General features: G+C 40.2%; 1 protein-coding gene and 1 non-coding gene across 2 annotated transcripts in view; one reads left to right on the plus strand and one right to left on the minus strand.

Annotated features, from left to right (window-relative positions):
* The window catches only part of LOC118836255 (zinc finger protein 420-like), a 67,882-nt gene that overhangs the window by 7,190 nt on the left and 42,843 nt on the right, over positions 1–17,849 (plus strand). Inside the window, exons 3-5 of the mRNA XM_036743589.1 lie at positions 6,871–7,323; positions 7,371–7,510; positions 17,408–17,423. Coding sequence (XP_036599484.1) covers positions 6,871–7,323; positions 7,371–7,510; positions 17,408–17,423 — 609 coding nt within the window. The remainder of the gene's footprint in view (positions 1–6,870; positions 7,324–7,370; positions 7,511–17,407; positions 17,424–17,849) is intronic.
* On the minus strand, positions 2,168–2,275 carry LOC118840492. The gene has a single exon (XR_005009682.1). It is a non-coding gene; the product is annotated as a U6 spliceosomal RNA (small nuclear RNA).

The raw sequence follows: 17,849 nt of genomic DNA on the forward strand, positions 1-17,849 counted from the left end.
GAATGAAAAAATGGAAGACAATGTGAAATGTCTCATTGGAAAAACCACTGACCTGGAAAATAGATCCAGGAGAGAGAATTTAAAAATTATTGGACTACCTGAAAGCCATGATCAAAAAAAGAGCCTAGATACCATCTTTCAAGAAATTATCAAGGAGAACTGCCCTGATATTCTAGAGCCACAGGGCAAAATAGAAATTGAAAGAATCCATCGATTGCCTCCTCAAATAGATCCCAAAAAGAAATCTCCTAGGAAAATTGTCGCCAAATTCCAGAGCTCCCAGATCAAGTAGAAAATACTGAAAGCAGCCAGAAAGAAACAATTTGAGTATTGTGGAAACCCAATCAGAATAACCCAAGATCTGGCAGCTTCTACATTAAGAGATCGAAGGGCTTGGAATGCGATATTCCGGAGGTCAATGGAGCTAGGATTAAAACCTAGAATCACCTACCCAGCAAAACTGAGTATCATGTTCCAAGGCAAAATATGGATTTTCAATAAAATAGAGGACTTTCAAGCTTTCTCAGTGAAAAGACCAGAACTGAATAGAAAATTTGACTTTCAAACACAAGAATCAAGAGAATCATGAAAAGGTAATCAAGAAACGGAAATTGCAAGGGACTTACTAAAGTTGAACTGTTTTGTTTACATTCCTACATGGAAAGATGATGTGTATGATTCATGAGACCTCAGTATTAGGGTAGTTGAAGGGAATATGCATATATATACATATATGTTTATGTGTATATATATAAGTGAATGTGTATGTATGTATATATCTATGTGTATATGTATGTTTGTGTATGTATGTGTATATATATATGTGTGTTTATATATATGTGTATATATATATATTATATATATGTAAAAGAGAGAGAGCAGACACAGGGTGAGTTGAAGATGAAGGGAAGATATCTAAAAGAAATAAAATGAAATTAAGGGATGAGAGAGCATCATACTGAGAGAGGGAGATAGGGAGAGATAGAATGGGGTGGATTATCTCGCATAGAGGTGGCAAGAGGAAGCAGTTCTGTGGGAGGAGGGGAGAGGGCAGGTGAGGGGGGAATGAGTGAACCTTGCTCTCATCAGATTTGGCCTGAGGGGGAATACCATACATACTCAGTTGGGTATCTTGCCCCACAGGAAAGAAGAGGGAGGAAGATAAAAAAAATAAAAAAAATAAAAAAGGGGGGGAGATGATGGAGGGGAGGGCAGATGGGGGTGGAGGTAATCAAAACAAACACTTTGGAAAGGGGACAGGGTCAAGGGAGAAAATTCAATAAAGCGGAATGGGTTAGGAAGGAGCAAAATGTAGTTAGCCTTTCACAACATGAGTATTGTGGAAGGGTTATACATAATGATACATGTGTGGCCTAGGTTGAATTGCTCGACTTCTTAGGGAGGGCGGGTGGGAAGGGAAGAGGGGAGAGAATTTGGAACTCAAAGTTTTAAAATCAGATGTTCAAAAAAAAAAAAGTTTTTGCATGCAACTAAAAAATAAGATGCACAGGCAATGGGGCATAGAAATTTGTCTTGCCCTACAGGAAAGGAAGGGAAAAGGGGATGGGAGGGGAGTGGGGTGACAGAAGGGAGGGCTGACTGGGGAACAGGGCAACCAGAATATATGCCATCTTGGAGTGGGGGGGAGGGTAGAAATGGGGAGAAAATTTGTAATTCAAACTGTTGTGGAAATCAATGCTGAAAACCAAATATGTTAAATAAATAAATTTTTAAAAAATTATATTTTATTTTTTTCAAATAACATGTAAAAACCATTTTTAACATTCATTTTTAAAAATTTTGAGTTCCAAATTCTCTTTTTCCCTTTCTCCCTCCCCTGCCTCCTCCTTGAGAAGGCAGGCAATTTGATATAGATTATATATGTACAGTCATGCAAAACATATTACTGTATTAGCCACATTGTAAAAGAAAACACAGACTCCCCTACCCTCACCTCCCCAAAAGAATCCCAAGAAAAGTAAAGTAAAAAAAAAGTGTATGCTTCAATCTGCATTCAGATTCTGTCAGTTCTTTGGAGATGGATAGCATTTTTCATCATGAGTCCTCTGAATTGTCTTGGATCGTTTTGTGTTGCTGAAAACAGCTCAGTCATTCATAGCTGATCGTTGTACAGTACTGCTGTGTTCTCCTGGTTCTGCTCACTTCACAAAATATGGAACTCTTCATGAATTTGCCTGTCTTCCTTGTGCCGGGGCCATTCTAACCTTCTCTGTATCATTTTAGTTTTATTATATGTGCTGTCAAAAGAGAGCATGTTTTCATTCCTATCAAGGATCAAGTCATCTGAACCATTTTCCTTTTTGATTCACATTCACTTTATAACACATTTCACAAATTTGCATGGAACATAATCCTGTAGAGGTCCTCTCTATAGCCCACTGGGCCTTCCTGGTCCATTTTTTCCCTGGTGTAGAAAAAAACCAGTATTTAAAATAACAACTTACAGAGGAGTAAGGTTTAGAAAACACTGCATATATTACCTTGTTTGCTCCTTGCAAGTGTTTAGTTCAAAGCCTGGCACACAGTAGGAGCTTTATAAATCTTTATGGATTAATTGAATTGATTGATTACAAGAATGCTGTGAGTAAGTAGTGTTTTTATCCTCACATTGTAGCTGAGGAAACAGAGGCTTTGAGAGGGCACTGACCTAGCTTATTGTCAAGTGACATTTGAACCTAGCTCTTTGCTGCCTTTCAGGTCAGCATTCTTCCTGCTTTGACACCTTGCCTCTCTTGGGAAGAGGGCAGGCTTGAATTCTGAAGTAACCTTTTCACATCTTTCCCCATGAACAGGGCTTCCAATTTCCAAACCAGATGTGATCTTCCAGTTGGAGAGAGGAGAAGCTCCATGGGTGCTGGAGGGTCAAGGCTCTGGATTCACACATCTGGGTGAGTAGGTGAAAACCAGGCGGATGGAAGGCCCAACTGAGCTGTTCCTTTGGAGGAGGGGGAGGGTGGCAGCTCCTTTGAAATGCTGCACCAAGAGGTCCCCTCAAAGTCTCCCTGACTCATCCTGCCTTGAGCTTCTCTCCCATGAGCTTCCTCATATACACGCCATCCTCACTTCAAGTAACCAGAGTCACAGAACATTACATGAGGAAAGAGCCTGAGATGTCATAAAGTCCGACCCTGTAGTTTAGAGGCAAATTAACAGAGGCCCAAAGAGACTTGACCCACCTAAGATCCAAAGCTGACAAATGGTGAGATAGTGCTTTGAACTGTGGGTCATGATGCCGTGCATGACACCACTGACTGTTTTTCCCTTGTGTGCTTACTTCCAGCCTCAGAGAATGTTGTTCCTACTTACAGATGATAAGCCCTCTCTCTGTCCTGGAGAGCCCCTTTTTTCCTGCCACCCCCTGGAATTTTACTCCTGCTCCTACATCCTTGTTCTCTCTTCCTCACTTCATGTTTTGTATTCCTTCTGCTTTCAGATATGTATGTCTAGCATTCACATATCTATATCTGTCTATCTAGAGCTATGTATTTCTATCTATATCTATATATATCCATATCTTCCTAGATGGATAGCTATATAGATCTAGACCTAGAGATATATAGGAATTGTAAAATCTTGGCTGTTTCACCTTTCAGTTTCTTACATTACCTTCATTGATAAATTCCTCAAACACATCATTCATGTTCATGCCTCTCTCAACTTAAAGTCCTGCAGTTTGAGTTTTTCTTGGGCTAATCTATGGAAAATGCTTTTAAACATCACCTTTGATTTGTGTGACAGTAATAATAATAGCCTACGTGTGTGAAGCCTCTGAAATTTCAAAGGTGTTCAAAAACCCTAACCATGGATTGGGAAAACGTCTCCTTTAACTTCCTTTGTGCTGCCAAGATTACTTTTCTCCTTGGAGCTTATTGTGATCTAGAGTGTCAGATTTTGATCTAAGTCCCACTGCTGGACTGAAATGGCATCTTAGACGACATCTACCACAATAAGCTACAAATAAGATAATTTCTAATAGAGATACGTATAATGTTTTACCCTTGGATTAAACAAAATCAGCTTCACAAGTACAAGTTATGGGATAGATTGGAAGCAGTTCACCTGAAAGTGATGTGGGAATTGTACTATGCTATACAATCCAATAGGAGAAAACAGTGTGACATGTCAGCCAAGAAAGCCAACCCTTGGGTTCTATTTAAAAAGATGTTGTGTCTAGGAACACAAGAACGTGATAGTCCCACTGAGCCCCGCCCTTGGCAGACCACATTGAAATACTGTATTCAATTCTGACCACAGCATTTTAGGAAGGACATCAATAAGCAAATTTCCTGTAAGATCTATGGGTAGAGGAAGAGTTAGGTTCATGGAAGGCAAAATGGAGAATTTTGATTACATAAAATTAAAAGGTTTTTGCACAAACAAAACCAGTGCAGCTAAAATGAGAAGAAAAGCAGGAAAGTGGGGGAATATCTTTGTAGCGAGTTTCTCTGATAAAAGTCTCATTTCTCAGCTATGTAGGCAACTACTCTAAATTTATGACAATAAGAGCCATTTTCCAATTGATAAAGGATCAAGGGATATAAATAGACATTTTTCAGAGGAAGAAATCAAAGCTATCAATAGTCATATGAAAAAAAAATACTCTAAATAACCAAGAATTAGAGAAATGCCAATTAAAACAACTCGGAGGTAACATCTCATACCCAACAGATTGACTGACATGACAGAAAAGGATGACAGATGCTGGAGAGGATGTGGAAAAATAGGGACAATAATACACTGTGGGTGTAGCTGTGAACTAGTCCAACCATTCTGCAAAGCAGTTTGGAATTAAATTGTATACTCTTTGACCCAGCAAACCACTACTAGGTCTCTACCCCAAAAAGATTAAAAAAAAAGAGAAAGTACCCATATGTACAACAATATTTATAGCAGCTTTTTTTTTGTGGTGGCAAAGAATTGGAAACTGAGGAGAGGATGTGCCCATCAATTGGTGAAGAGTTGAATAAGTTATGGTTTATGAATGTGATAGAACACCATGGTTTCAGAAATACTTGGGAAGAAATGAATTGAGTGGAATGAGAACAATCTACACAATAATAACAATATTGTAAAGATAGTCAACTGTAAAAGACTTAGCTAATGAACACAGTTCCAAAGGACTCATGATGAAAAATGCTATCCATCTTCAGACAGAGAGTTGATAGACTTAGTGCATATTGAAGCACATATACTTTTTCTTATTTTCTTCCTTGAAAACATGGCTAATGTGAAAATTTGTTTTATGTTACTTCATATTCTACTTGGTTTTGTATTTCTTCCCTTCTCAAATGGGGGAGGGGAAGAGAGAATCTGGACTAAAAATAAAATTGAATGAAAAGCAAACAAACAAAAATGGAATTGGGTGCCACCTTCAAGCAAAAGGTGGTAACAACTTGTCAGGTCTGTTGTAGAGGGCATCCTTTTATTGCAATGAAGGAGACTAACTGGCCTCTAGGACCCCTTTTAACTCTGAAACTTTATGATGCAGGGTGAGGAGATTCAATAACTTATCTTCTCATATTGTCTTTGGGGTCATCAATTTCAATTGTGGCATCATCATTATTATCATCATCATTATTGTTGGTTTTTGTTATCTTTGCCAAAACATAGGATTGAGGTAGAACATCAGAATTATTTTGATTTGTTTCCTTTATTGATATTTTGGAGCAAGACTAATTGTTATTAATCTCATGATGGATTTCACTGATCAGAAATTTCTTTTCTAACTATTTATAAGTTATCTGTTTGTTAAGATTTTAGAACTTTACTAAAGATTGGTACCATGATTACCAGTCTCTAGTTTCCAGGATCAAACTTTTCCCTGTTTTTGAAAATTGTGTTATTTTTCTTTTTGTATTTTAAAAGCCAATGTTTTGGTTTGTTTTATTTAACTGCTTTTTTCTTTTTTAAAAAAATTATTTATTTTTAGTTTTCAAATTGACTTTCATGAGATTTTAAGTCCCAAATTTTCTCCTCCTCCCTTCACCTCCCCTGCCCCAAGACAGCATGCAATCTGATATAGGCTCTATATATAGATTCATATTAAACATATTTTCACATTAGTCATGTTGTAAAAAAGAATTAGAACCAATGGGAGGAACCATGAGAAAGGAGAAACAAAAAAGTGAGCAAATGAATTGTGTTACTTTTCTAAAAATTATTAATATTTACCTGCCACCTACAGTTATTTTGTAATCCATTTAATACTTGATACCTAAAACCCATTAAAGCAGGTAGGTTTATTATTTCATTATATATTTCAAGCATCAAATTATACTTAGTTATATTTGTTCTATCCAGAATGCCACTCATTTTCCTTTTGAGTGGAAATAGAATCTAGAACTTACTCTATGATAGTTTACTTTCTGCTAGCACAGAGAAGAGCGGAGATTGACCCCTTTCTCTTTCTTTCAGAATTCCAAGAGACCATTTATGAAACAATGGAGTCAACTCTAAAAGAGGGCATTTCTCTGGAACAGTCATCCAAAAAGAAACTTAAGACAAATGGTGCCTGGGATAACAAAGTAGGAAAAGCCTGGTAATGTGATATTAGATTAGAGCAACAGAAGTCTAACCAGGAAGGAAAATTCAGGCAACAGACAACTATACACAAAAAACTTGTGCTAAGTTTAATCCTAATGAATCTTATATATTTGAAAGCTTCAGTTTGGCATCAAACCTTGTTCCACAGCAGGAAATTCATAAAGTTGAAAGGTTTCAGAAATGTGGCACACATGGAAAGAATTTTAAAAAGTATATAGATCCAAGTAAGTATGATAGACTCTTTTCCAGAAAGACACTATGCAGCAAGTCATTAAGTTACCCTTCACACTTTATTCAGCCTCATAGAAAACATACTAAAGAAAAACCATACGAATGTGGAAAAGTCTCGAGGAATAGTAAATCTCATAAAAATTGTCAGAGAATTCATATTGGACAGAAAACCTATGAATGTTATGAATGTGGGAAATCTTTTAGCTGTAGGAACTACATTACTATACACCAGAGAATTCATACTAGAGAAAAACCCTTTAAATGCAAGGAATGTGGTGAATCCTTTACCTGGTATAGACAGCTAACTGAACATAAGAGAACTCACACTGGAGCAAAGAAGCCCTTTGAATGTAATCAATGTGGTAAAGCCTTCAGTCTAAATTCTGACCTTACTCGACATGAGAAAATTCATACTGGAGAGAAACTCTTTGAATGCTATGCATATGGGGAATCTTTTACCTGGCCTTCACAACTTACCGAACATAAGAGAATTCACATCGGAGCAAAGAAGCCCTTTGAATGTAATCAGTGTGGGAAGCTTTCAATCGAAATGCACACCTTGTTGTACATCAAAGAACTCATACTGTAGAAAAACCCTTTGACTGCTTGGCATGTGGGAAATCTTTCAGTCGTAGTGAGAACCTTACTCGACATGAGAGAATTCATACTGGAGAGAAACCCTTTGAGTGTAAACAATGTGGGAAAAACTTTAATTGCAGAAGCTACATTAAAATACATCAGAGAATTCACACTGGAGAGAAAGCTTTGTAATGTAATGAATGTGGGGGATCCTTTATCTGGCATATTTAATTTACTGAACAGGACAGAATTCCTTTGCAGACAACCTGTTTGATTGTGGTAAATGTAGGAAATCTTTTAGCTACAGAACACAGCTTACTATAAAGATTTGCACCAAATATTAAGCTTTTGAATGTAATTAATGCAGAAGAGTCTTCAGCTGCTATTGCCTTGCTTGACTTGAGAATGTTCAGACAAACAAGAATTTTAGAATTGTAAGTAATTGATTGTTGTAAGATCATAGATTTAGGGCTGAAATGACCTTAGAGTAGAGTCATGGACCCTTTTGGAAATCTGGTGAAGCTATGAATCCCTTCTCAGAATAACATTTTAAAGGTATAAAATGAAATACATAAGATTACATGGAAATTAATTATATTGAAATACAGTCATCAAAATTTTTTTTGAAAGTTCATGGACCCAGGTTTAGAGCCTCTGCTTTGCAGGCCAATCTAGTCGAAAGCCCTTATTTTACAGATGATGAAATTGTGACCCAGAGAACTGAAATGAGCTTTTTGAGGTTACACATGTAGTAAGTGATAGAGATGGGGTTGGAACATAGCTTCTCTGACTCCCGTCCAGTGTTTTTTCTCCCTACTGTGTACATCTGTCACATCTGTCACAATCTCCACCTGGCCAGTTAATTCCTCTACAGTATCACCGATAAGCATAAATGATTTGCATAAAAGCTTTCATTGAAGAGAGAACCCATCATTTCATTTGGCAGTCCCTTCCAATTTTGGACATTTCTATTGGGAAATTTTTCTTTATTTCAAGCTTTAATACCTTTCTACAGAGCTCGTTACTCCTATAGCGTTGCGCAGATAAACTGTGACAGCAAACTGATTTTGTTGACGTGCAACAAACCTTGAGGTGATTTTTTTACATTTCTAAATTTTTAAAAATATGTAGCACATTCTCCTTTCACCAGTCATTTGTTTTACATGATTTGGCATTGCAGTTACAAGATTTTGACACACTCTCTAATTCATCATGAAACCATTCTTTTTCACATTGGATATCAACCATACTTGTAATGAATAGTTTATTTTTCCAAGTCTAGCTTTACTGTAACCTATAGTTTTCAATTGGGTTTAAGTCATATGAGTTCCTAGATCATTTGAAACAGGTTTATCTCTATCTCGTGAAGAAATTTATTAATCTCATGATATTTGGCATAGTGCAATTTGGGTTTGCAGTATTCAATCTCCATTTGGAAATTTCATAATTCTGGAACTGTTTTGCTTCTCAGTGTATCAATATATTTATGAGTTCATCAATCCCTCAGTAAGGTAAGACTTCCAGGTGCTCAAGAAATCATCAAGATATCAGTACCTCATAGGTTTACCTGAATTTCTTCAGAAAACGGTTTTGGTAAGTTGTGGTATATCAGCGTGATGGAGTACTATGGTTTCATAAGAAATGATGAGCAGACAGATTTCAGAAAAATCTGGAAAGGCTTACATGAACTGATGTTGAGTGAAGTGAACAGAACCAAGAGAACATTGTACATAGTAACATTGTGCGATGATCAGCTATGATAGACTTAGCTCTTTTCAGCAACATAATGATCCAAAACAATCCCAAGGGACTTCCCAAGGGAAAATGCTGACCACATCCAGAGGGACAACTATGGAGTCTGAATGCAGATCAAAGCATACTATTTTTACTTTTTTTGTTGTTTTTTTTTCTTTTATGGTTTTTCTTTTTTTGTTCTGATTCTTCTTTCACAATATGACTAATGTGGAAATATGTTTAACATGATTGTACATATATAACCTATATCAGATTTTTTACTATCTTAGGGTGGGGGGAGGGAAGGAAGGGAGGGAGAAAAATTTGGAACTCAAAATCTTGCAAAAATGAATGTTGAATATTATCTTTACATGTAATGGGGGAGTACTATTAAGTACAAAAGAAAAAATGGTTTTGGCATAGCCATGAATGAAAAGGTACTTTTTTCCAGTGAAATGATAGTTTTTCCCATCTTCATCATTTAAGTTTTTATATTATCTTGCTGAAAACAAAAAACTTTTTCTTCAGAGCGCTAGTTAGCAGCTGGGTTATTTTTCAAGTGATCTTTGTGCTGTTCTAACTTGAAGAAGTCGATGCCATCCTGTAGAGGGATCAACAACTCTTAATTATTAGGTCCCTCTGAAGTACTTTGCTTATTTTTTGAGGATTAATTAGGTTCCTTATAGCAATAGTTTATCAGTTCTTGGCACTAATTTTCATTTTCTTTCTTTTTTTCTTTTTTACATACAAATATGATTATTCCCTAAGAATAGTACATAGTAATTTTGCTCATGGTTTCTAGTAGCAAATATAAAATAATTAGCATTTTGCCTCTTAATTCAGTTACATAAATGGGAAGGGGATTACCATTTCAAAAAATAAATGATAATTTGTAAACATCTTTAAAAAAAATCTGTTGTCATGTCCTGTGTAAGGTTTACCTTTCATCACTGAATCATTGTGTAAAGTGAAATGGTTGTTTTCTTGGTCCTAGTTAAATGTGTTTCATTTTATTCCAGGTTCAGGGAGCCATCATTAAAACACAGTTTTAATTCAGCTATACAATTTAAGGTAAAATATAAGAATTTCAAGAATTTTCTTTGTCTTTACTCATCTGAATCAGGAACTCTGTCAGGGTCCTTGTAGGCCTTCCTGTCATTCCTTGCTTTAGATATGGAAGCTTGTCTTTATTTGTCATCACTCCTGCTGTATCCAAATGAGCCCATTTAGAATAGGGTACAAATTTCTTCAGGAATGCTGCAGCTATACAACCTCCTCCAGATCTGTTCTTCCCAATACCAGACTTTCCCACAGAAAAAACATTGCAGTCTCCCTTAACAGTCACTTAAGTGCTCTTTAAGAACTCTTAACTACTGCATGTTCCTTTGGAGAAATAGCTGTTTTTAAAATCCACAGAATTGACACATCAAAAAAGCAATGAAATGTGTTTGTAAGGCATGAAATCCAGTGCTCAGCTGGCAGAGAACTAACCCAAGAGAGGGAATTAAGCTTAGTCTGGTTTTAGCTGGTCAAGGTCAAATGTTCTGAGTCAGCCACTGTACTTCTGGGTGCTTGGCTCAAATTGGAGTGGGTGGCGGCCGCTGGAGAATTCTATTTCCACATGAAAACTCTTCACTTACCTGAAAGTTGCTAGCAAGGCTCCCTCAAGCCTTTTTTTTTCCTCTAGACTATTCAACCTTACCTTCCTGACCTATTTCTGGACTTACTCTGAGGAGTCTAAGTTATTTCTAAATCGTGATAGTGGGAGCTGAATAAATATTCTAGATGTGGGCTTCAAAGAGCAAAGCACTCCTGTTACCCTCTCTCATTCTCTATCCTTTGCTTTTCACTGCATTATAAGATAGAATAACTTTTTTAAAATTTATTTTTCATTTTCAACATTTTACTTTTGTAAGATTTCGAGTTCTAAAATTTTCCCCCTCCTTCCTTTCCCCCCCTCTCGAAGATGGTATGCAATCGATAAAGGCTATACATGTACAGTCATATTAAACATTTCCATATTAGTCATACTGTGAAAGAAGAATCAGAACAAAAGGGGAAAACCACAAGAAAAAAAAGCCTGCTTTGATCTGCATTCAGATTCCATAGCTCTTTCTCTGGATGTGGATAGCATTTTCCATCATAGCATAACTTTTTTAGTCCTTCCTTTCATCCCTTCTCCCCTTCCCCTCCTTGCCCCTCTATCTTTCTGTGATACTCGAGGATACTTTGAGAAATTTCTTTGCACGTATCCCTTGTAGCTCCATGAATACTAAGGATCTCCTTTATTTACCTCCGGGCCACCTTGCTGTATTAGAGAACAAACATCTTGTTTCTTCCTGTACCACCATCAGTTCCGTTGGGTCTTTCTTCATGTACTTCTCTTAACAAGCTGTGATAAATTATCTGCCAAATGGTTAATGTCATTCTAGAGAAACTTCAGAGCAGCACTACTTGTCTTTGATTGGAGAGGGCTTGAAAGCACTACTTCAGGAAACATTTATCAGGTGCTTATCTGCAGAACACTGTAAGGCAGTGAAGATGATACAAATTTTAGCCAAGACCTCATTCCTGCCCTAATATTATCATAGTGTAGGATAATTAGGTACCATATAGATAAGCATTCTTATGGAAATCTGACTTCATCTCTATGGAGGAGATAGCATTTTCCTCCGAGAGTCCTTTGTAATTGTACTGCTGAGTAGAGCACACAGTGTTGCTGTTACTATGTACAATGTACTCCTGGCTCTGCTCATTTCACATTGCATCAGTTCATACAAATCTTTCCAGGTTTTTCTGAAATCTGCCTGCTCATCATTTCTTTCTTGGAGATCTTTAAGGAACATCTGGAAGACCACTTGTAGGGTTGTGTTAGAATGGATTCCTTCATGAGCTAGACCATACAGATGACTGACTGAGCCCCTCCCAACTCTCAAATTCTGTGGTTTAAATTTTATCTTAATACCTTTATGACTTTGGGCAGGTCCCTTGAGCTCTCTGGGCCTCAGGTTCAGTAGAGCTGGATTGATTGGACTGAAATTCTTCTACCACTACATCTTTGACTCTTTGATCTTTTCAGCTTTTTGCCTTTTGGATAGTAGTGAATGTGTGCCATCTAGGAATTCTTCCAAGTCACTGGTAAAAATGTTGAGTAGCACAAGCCTAAGGACATGCCCTTTGCGAACATTGGAGAGTTCCCTTTAAGTTGACCCAATCATGAGCAATGTGAATCCACCTTGGAGAAAAGGTTACTTTAGTTAACTTAGTGGTGACACTAAATTTTTTGATGAAAGATGAAAGGAGTCTTTATTCAACCCCCAAAGAAGAAGTCCCTCTGCAATGACTCTTAAAGATGCAAGAGTCTGACTGTCTTTCTGATGGGGCTCCCAGAAGGGGCAGGGAACACTGACTAGGTGAGACCCTGGGGCACTTGTCAATATGAACATAGATCCTGGGACAGATTGAACATAAGATACAGACTTCTTAACCACGTCAGGTGACCCTGACCTATGATGAGGATTGGTGACTGTGCAAGGAAGTTGTCGATGGTTCTGTGGCTCTGATGTTCTTGGCGCCACTCTTGTCCATCATTGTTACTTTGCATCAAGAAATGTTCTGTGAACAAACTGCCTTGATATCACCCCCACTGCACTTGTGTAAGGACCTTTGTGGTATTTGATGTTAATCTTGTTTTTCTTTTTAACCTTTATACCAGGCTCCTCTATTTCAGCAGATACCAGGCTTCTCACATCACAATCATTTATTCATTAACAAGACTCAGGAAACTGCTCAGGCAACAGATGAAAGATGGGCTGGTGGGGATCAAATGTGACTAAACTAAAGGCAGTTCATCCAGGTGAGGTAAATCTTCCTGGAATTTGAGTTCCTACTATGCGGCAGACGCTATTCTTGGTGCCCTGGATACAAAGGGAGAGTCCTTGTCCTCAAAGAGCTTACATTCTAGTGACCTTCTACGACATAGGATTATAGTTGTCGAGCTGGAAGGGCCACTTAGTTCGCCCCACTCATTCTACGGATGAGAATATGTTGAAGGTCACATCAGTCCATAGGGGTGGGATTTGAACCCAAGCCCTGCGATATCCACCTTGCCATGCTGCCTCTTAATCGTATATAATAGCTGTCATGTATACGGTGTTTTAAGCTTGGCAAGGTGCTTTACATGTGGTATCTCATTTAATCCTCACAAAGCCCCTGGGATCCCCATTTTACAGGCGAAGAAACTGAGGCAGAGAGGTTAAATGACTTGCCAACAAGGGTCCGATGTGGCATTAGATAAGAACAGGACATACGCAGACATACAGTGACTCCTGGGGGCGCTAACATCGCGGGAATCGGAAAGGCATCTTCAAAGCAACCGTCCCAACATCCGGGCATCGTCCGCTCCGCCCCGCTTGCAGATCTAGGCATGCGCGAAGACGCTCTCAGCCTCTGAACTACCTTTCCCAGAAGACCTTGAGGAGGTGGTCTTTGTTTGGCTTTGGGCCCTAAAGATACCATAGGAAATGCCGGCTGGATCGGCCGGAAATGTCTCAGCTGGGGCCTAGGAACGGAAGTGCCCTCGGAAGGACTTCCGCCTCTTGGCTGGCCTTCTCCCTTAGGCTCGTGGCCTGAGGGCGTCTGGCAGGTGAGTGTCGGGGCAGCTCCCAGGCGTCCTGCCCCCGCCCTCCACTGGAGCCCCGGGGGCGGAACGGGGCGGAGCTTGTCGAGGCTCTGCCTCCTCCCTTTCCTCCCTCCTTCTCCCATTTCCCCGCCCCTTTCCCCTCCTCTTCCTCTTCTTTCTCTTTCCCCTTGCTTCTTGCCTCTGCAGTCGGGTTTCGTCATCGCCCCCAGCTGCACTCTCCAGAGCTCTTCAGGATCATTTAGTGGCCATTTCTCTGGCCTGTTTCCCGGGGTCTGTGCAGCCTTCGACGTCCCTGGCCGCCCCCTCCCCTCCTCCCCACGTTCTCTGTCTCTAGGTTATCGGGGCAACCTTCCCCACCCCTCCCTGACCGTTCCTCCCCCACCCCTCTGCTAGATCCTCCTCCAAACGCCGCCCTCTGACCCCAGGTGACCCCAGGGTCGGGCGTGGGCCTGATTCTTCAGTCCGAACCTACGCTGCCCCAGGCTCCGCTTGGCCGCCTCGGGCCTTTCCGGCTTTGCGAACTGGACGCCCAGTAGACGTCTTAAACCCAGCATGTTCCAGACAGAATTTATTTTCTTTCCCCCTAAACTCTTCACCCTCCCAAACTTCTGTTATTGTCCCCAGCCCCCAGGCTTAAGGAGGGGGTGGGGAGCCCTCGGCTTCGAGAACCCCGTGCGGGCCTCCAGGTCTCAAGGGCGGCCCTTTGACTGATCCAAACTTCATGGAACGCCTGCCTGGCGCGGTGGGTTATCCTCGATCGCTACTCCCTCCAGTCCGGTCTCTGCGGATTTCACTCTTGCAACATCTCTCATGAGTGACCCTTTCTCTCCTTTGATGCGGTGACCACCCGAGTACCCCCCTTGTCTCCTCACACCTGGACCTTTGCCGTAGTCACTGGGGTGTCTTTCTGCCTCAAGTCCCTTCTCCATCCCATCCTACCTTCAGCCACCAAAGTAATTTTTCTGAATTGCAGGTCTGAACGCTTCACCCCCCTCCAGTGGCTTATTTCCTCCAGTTTCAAATATAAACTTATCTGGAGTGCAGTGGCTCATAGCCTACCCCTCTCCCCCAAGCATTCCAGGTTTCTTATACTTGTATCCCACCAAGTACTCTGATCCCATGATCCTGGCTTCCCTGCTGTTCTTCCAACTCCAGGCATTTTCAATGGCTCCCTCCCATACATAGAATGTTCCTCTTCCTCGTCTGTACCTCCTGGCTTCCCTGGCTTCCGTCAAGTCCAAGCTAAAATCCTACCTTCTACAAGAAACTTCCCTAATCTCTGTTAATTCTAGTGCCTTCCTCTAATCGATGGCTTCCTATTATCCTGTATATACCATTTCCCCATGCATAAGACGTTCCCATGTATAAGACGCATCTTAATTTGGGGGCTGTTAAACCTGAAAGTTTGGTTGAAGGAGGCAAACAAACTAGGTGATAGAAAAATCCATGTCGTTTATTATTTTCCCTTAAAGCATAGCTAAGCTAGCTTACTTGTACGTACAAGGAGTCAGAGCATAAGCTCTGGCTGCTGAACAAAGGAATGAGAAAACTTATATATATATTATTTTTAGCGGACTCAACAAGCCTGTGTTACCTCACTTTTATGACCCCCATGTATGTTTAACCATGATACAAGAAGAGGATTTTCCTCAATGGAATAGATTTGTGAATACAATAAGATAAGAGTGTTGACAAGAGTCAGTCGAAGTATATACCTGTAGAATATGAAGCGAGGTAGTCTCTCAGGATTAGGGTCTCATCCCTTAATGGTTAATGGGGAAAGGATGTTCTTAGGTCAGCCAGATCTGGCCTTGTTGTCAGAAAAAAGATATTCTCTGAGCAAGAGCAAACTTGAGAGAACAAAGAAGTCCAGGTCCTGGCTCTTCAAGTGGGTCATTATCGAAATTACAAAAATGATACAAAATGGTATAAAATGTTCCACAGGGCCCAAAATTTGAAAAAAAAAAATACATTACATAAAGTTATTGAACTCACGTTTTATTCATCTGCTCATAACTTTCAGGAATCTTTTGGGCAAGTCTGGTGCGTGTATGCGTGCTTAGACCGTCCTGTTTCATGAGCCTGAAGCACCAATTGTGTCCTCCTTTGAAATCAGTAACTTCTTTTTCATCAGCAATTCTTGCCTCATGCTGAACCCTCTTTGTGAACACAGGAATTCCAGTAGCCCTTTGCTCTTCAATCCGTATTTTCAATTCGCTTTCTAAATCAGGCCATTTTGCTGACTTGCCTCTCATGACCTTCTTCTGCTGTGATGTTTTCAGTAGGGTTACTTCTTCCCGTAGCCAGTCTTGGATTGTTTTCTCAGTTGGAGGAGGACCAAACTTATGTTCAGCAGCACGATTTCCATTCACTTTTGCCAACTGGATCACTTTTAACTTGAATTCAGCACTGTAAGAAAATCTTTTCTGAGCCATTTCTGGGCAGAACCTGACAAAATGTAACCTAATATATAGGTAACAATTGTGAAACAATGAGTGCAAAGACAACAAGCCTGAAAAAACAGGAAATGCAAGTAAAACAATCTACGACAATGAGGGCAAAAACAAGCACGAAAAAGCTGGAAATGCAAGTAAGAAAAACCCTATAGCCATTGTATAAGATGCACCCAGTTTTTAGACCCAAAATTTTTCAAAAAACAGTGTGTCTTATACGTGGGGAAATACCAAAGATTGTTGGTACATAGTTATGTTCATTTCATGTCCCCTTTAAATTGAGCTCCTCCAGGGCAGGGACTGTCTTGCCTTGATGCTTAGCCTGGTGCAAGGTACGTAGTAGGTAGTTAATAAATGTTTATTGATCAATTACTCTCATCAGCTTCTTCCTCTTCTTCCCCTCCTCCCTCTCTTTCTTTCTCTTCTTCCCTTGCTCTTCTTTCATGTCACCTCTTCCCTTTCTATCCCCCTCCCCTTTCCCCTCTTTCAGCTTTTCTCCCTCCTTTTCTTTCCTTCAGTTTCTCCTCCTCCTCATTTCTCCCTCTCCTCTTCTTCCCTGTCTCTTCTTCTTCCCTTCACTTTTCCTCTTCCATTTCCCTGTTTCTCTCTTTCCTTTTCCTCTTTCCTTAGGCTCTCTTTCTGCTTCCTCTCTTACTCCCCCAGCTCCTCCTCAATTATCTCCTTCATTTTCTCCCCTCTTTTCTTTGTACCTCTCCTTGCCCAGGCTCCCCTCCTGCCCTACCCTCCCATACTGGGGAGTCCAGACTGCAGGCCCTATCAGTCTCCTCAGGGATTCTAGAAAGTGCTCCAGATATGCCAGGCTCCAGCCTTCCAGGTGGAGAGAAACTATTCTAACCTCTTCACTTGGGAGACAGAATGTCTTCAGTTATCTCCAAGCCTTGTGTCTGACCTGTTAGGTTAGATTTCTTTCAAGAGTCCTTTCAAGAGTTCAGCTCATAAAAGAAGTGGGCATTTTGGTCTATGACCAGTATTCAGTAACTGTGTGTTACCTTTGTCAACCAAAAGTCAGGTTAATTTGGCTTTAGAGTCATACATTCATCCTTCTCAGATAGCAAATCAGTGACTCTTCAGCTAGCATGGATCAGGGGCTTCCCATGTGCTTCCTGGTACATTGGTAAGAACTCCAGATTTGGAAGACTTGGATAGAAATCCTGGCTCTGTCATTTACTTCTGAAGGGTTAAGATTTAACACCTCTTAGGTATGTAAGATTATACAAACCGAGGCCTTGATTCAATTGCAAAGTTAGCCCCTCTTAACTTGACTCAATTGCAAATCTGGCACAAGTCTTATCTCCTAAAGTAGAAAGCCCTAGGAACACAAAAAGGAGGTTCCTCCCAGGGTCCTGGCCAAGACCCTGAGAAGACCAGTGTCCTGGAACTAGCCACTCCAAGGACGTGCTGCGCTTAGAGACCTTGAAGGGATTGGCCTCCTTTCAGGGCCTTGCATAAGATGCAGCATTTGCCAAAAACATCTGGCCTGATGCCTTCTTTGTTCCCAGCATTATTTATGCCATAAGATTCGGACCCCAAATTGGAATCTCACCCATGGCAGAGACATCTGGCCTGGGACTTCTGTGAGCGGGACCCTGACAGCTGTATCCCCGGGATTCCCCAGCTTGTGTGGT

The sequence above is a fragment of the Trichosurus vulpecula genome, chromosome 2 (assembly GCF_011100635.1).
Source record: "Trichosurus vulpecula isolate mTriVul1 chromosome 2, mTriVul1.pri, whole genome shotgun sequence".
Classification (NCBI taxonomy): Eukaryota; Metazoa; Chordata; class Mammalia; order Diprotodontia; family Phalangeridae; genus Trichosurus; species Trichosurus vulpecula.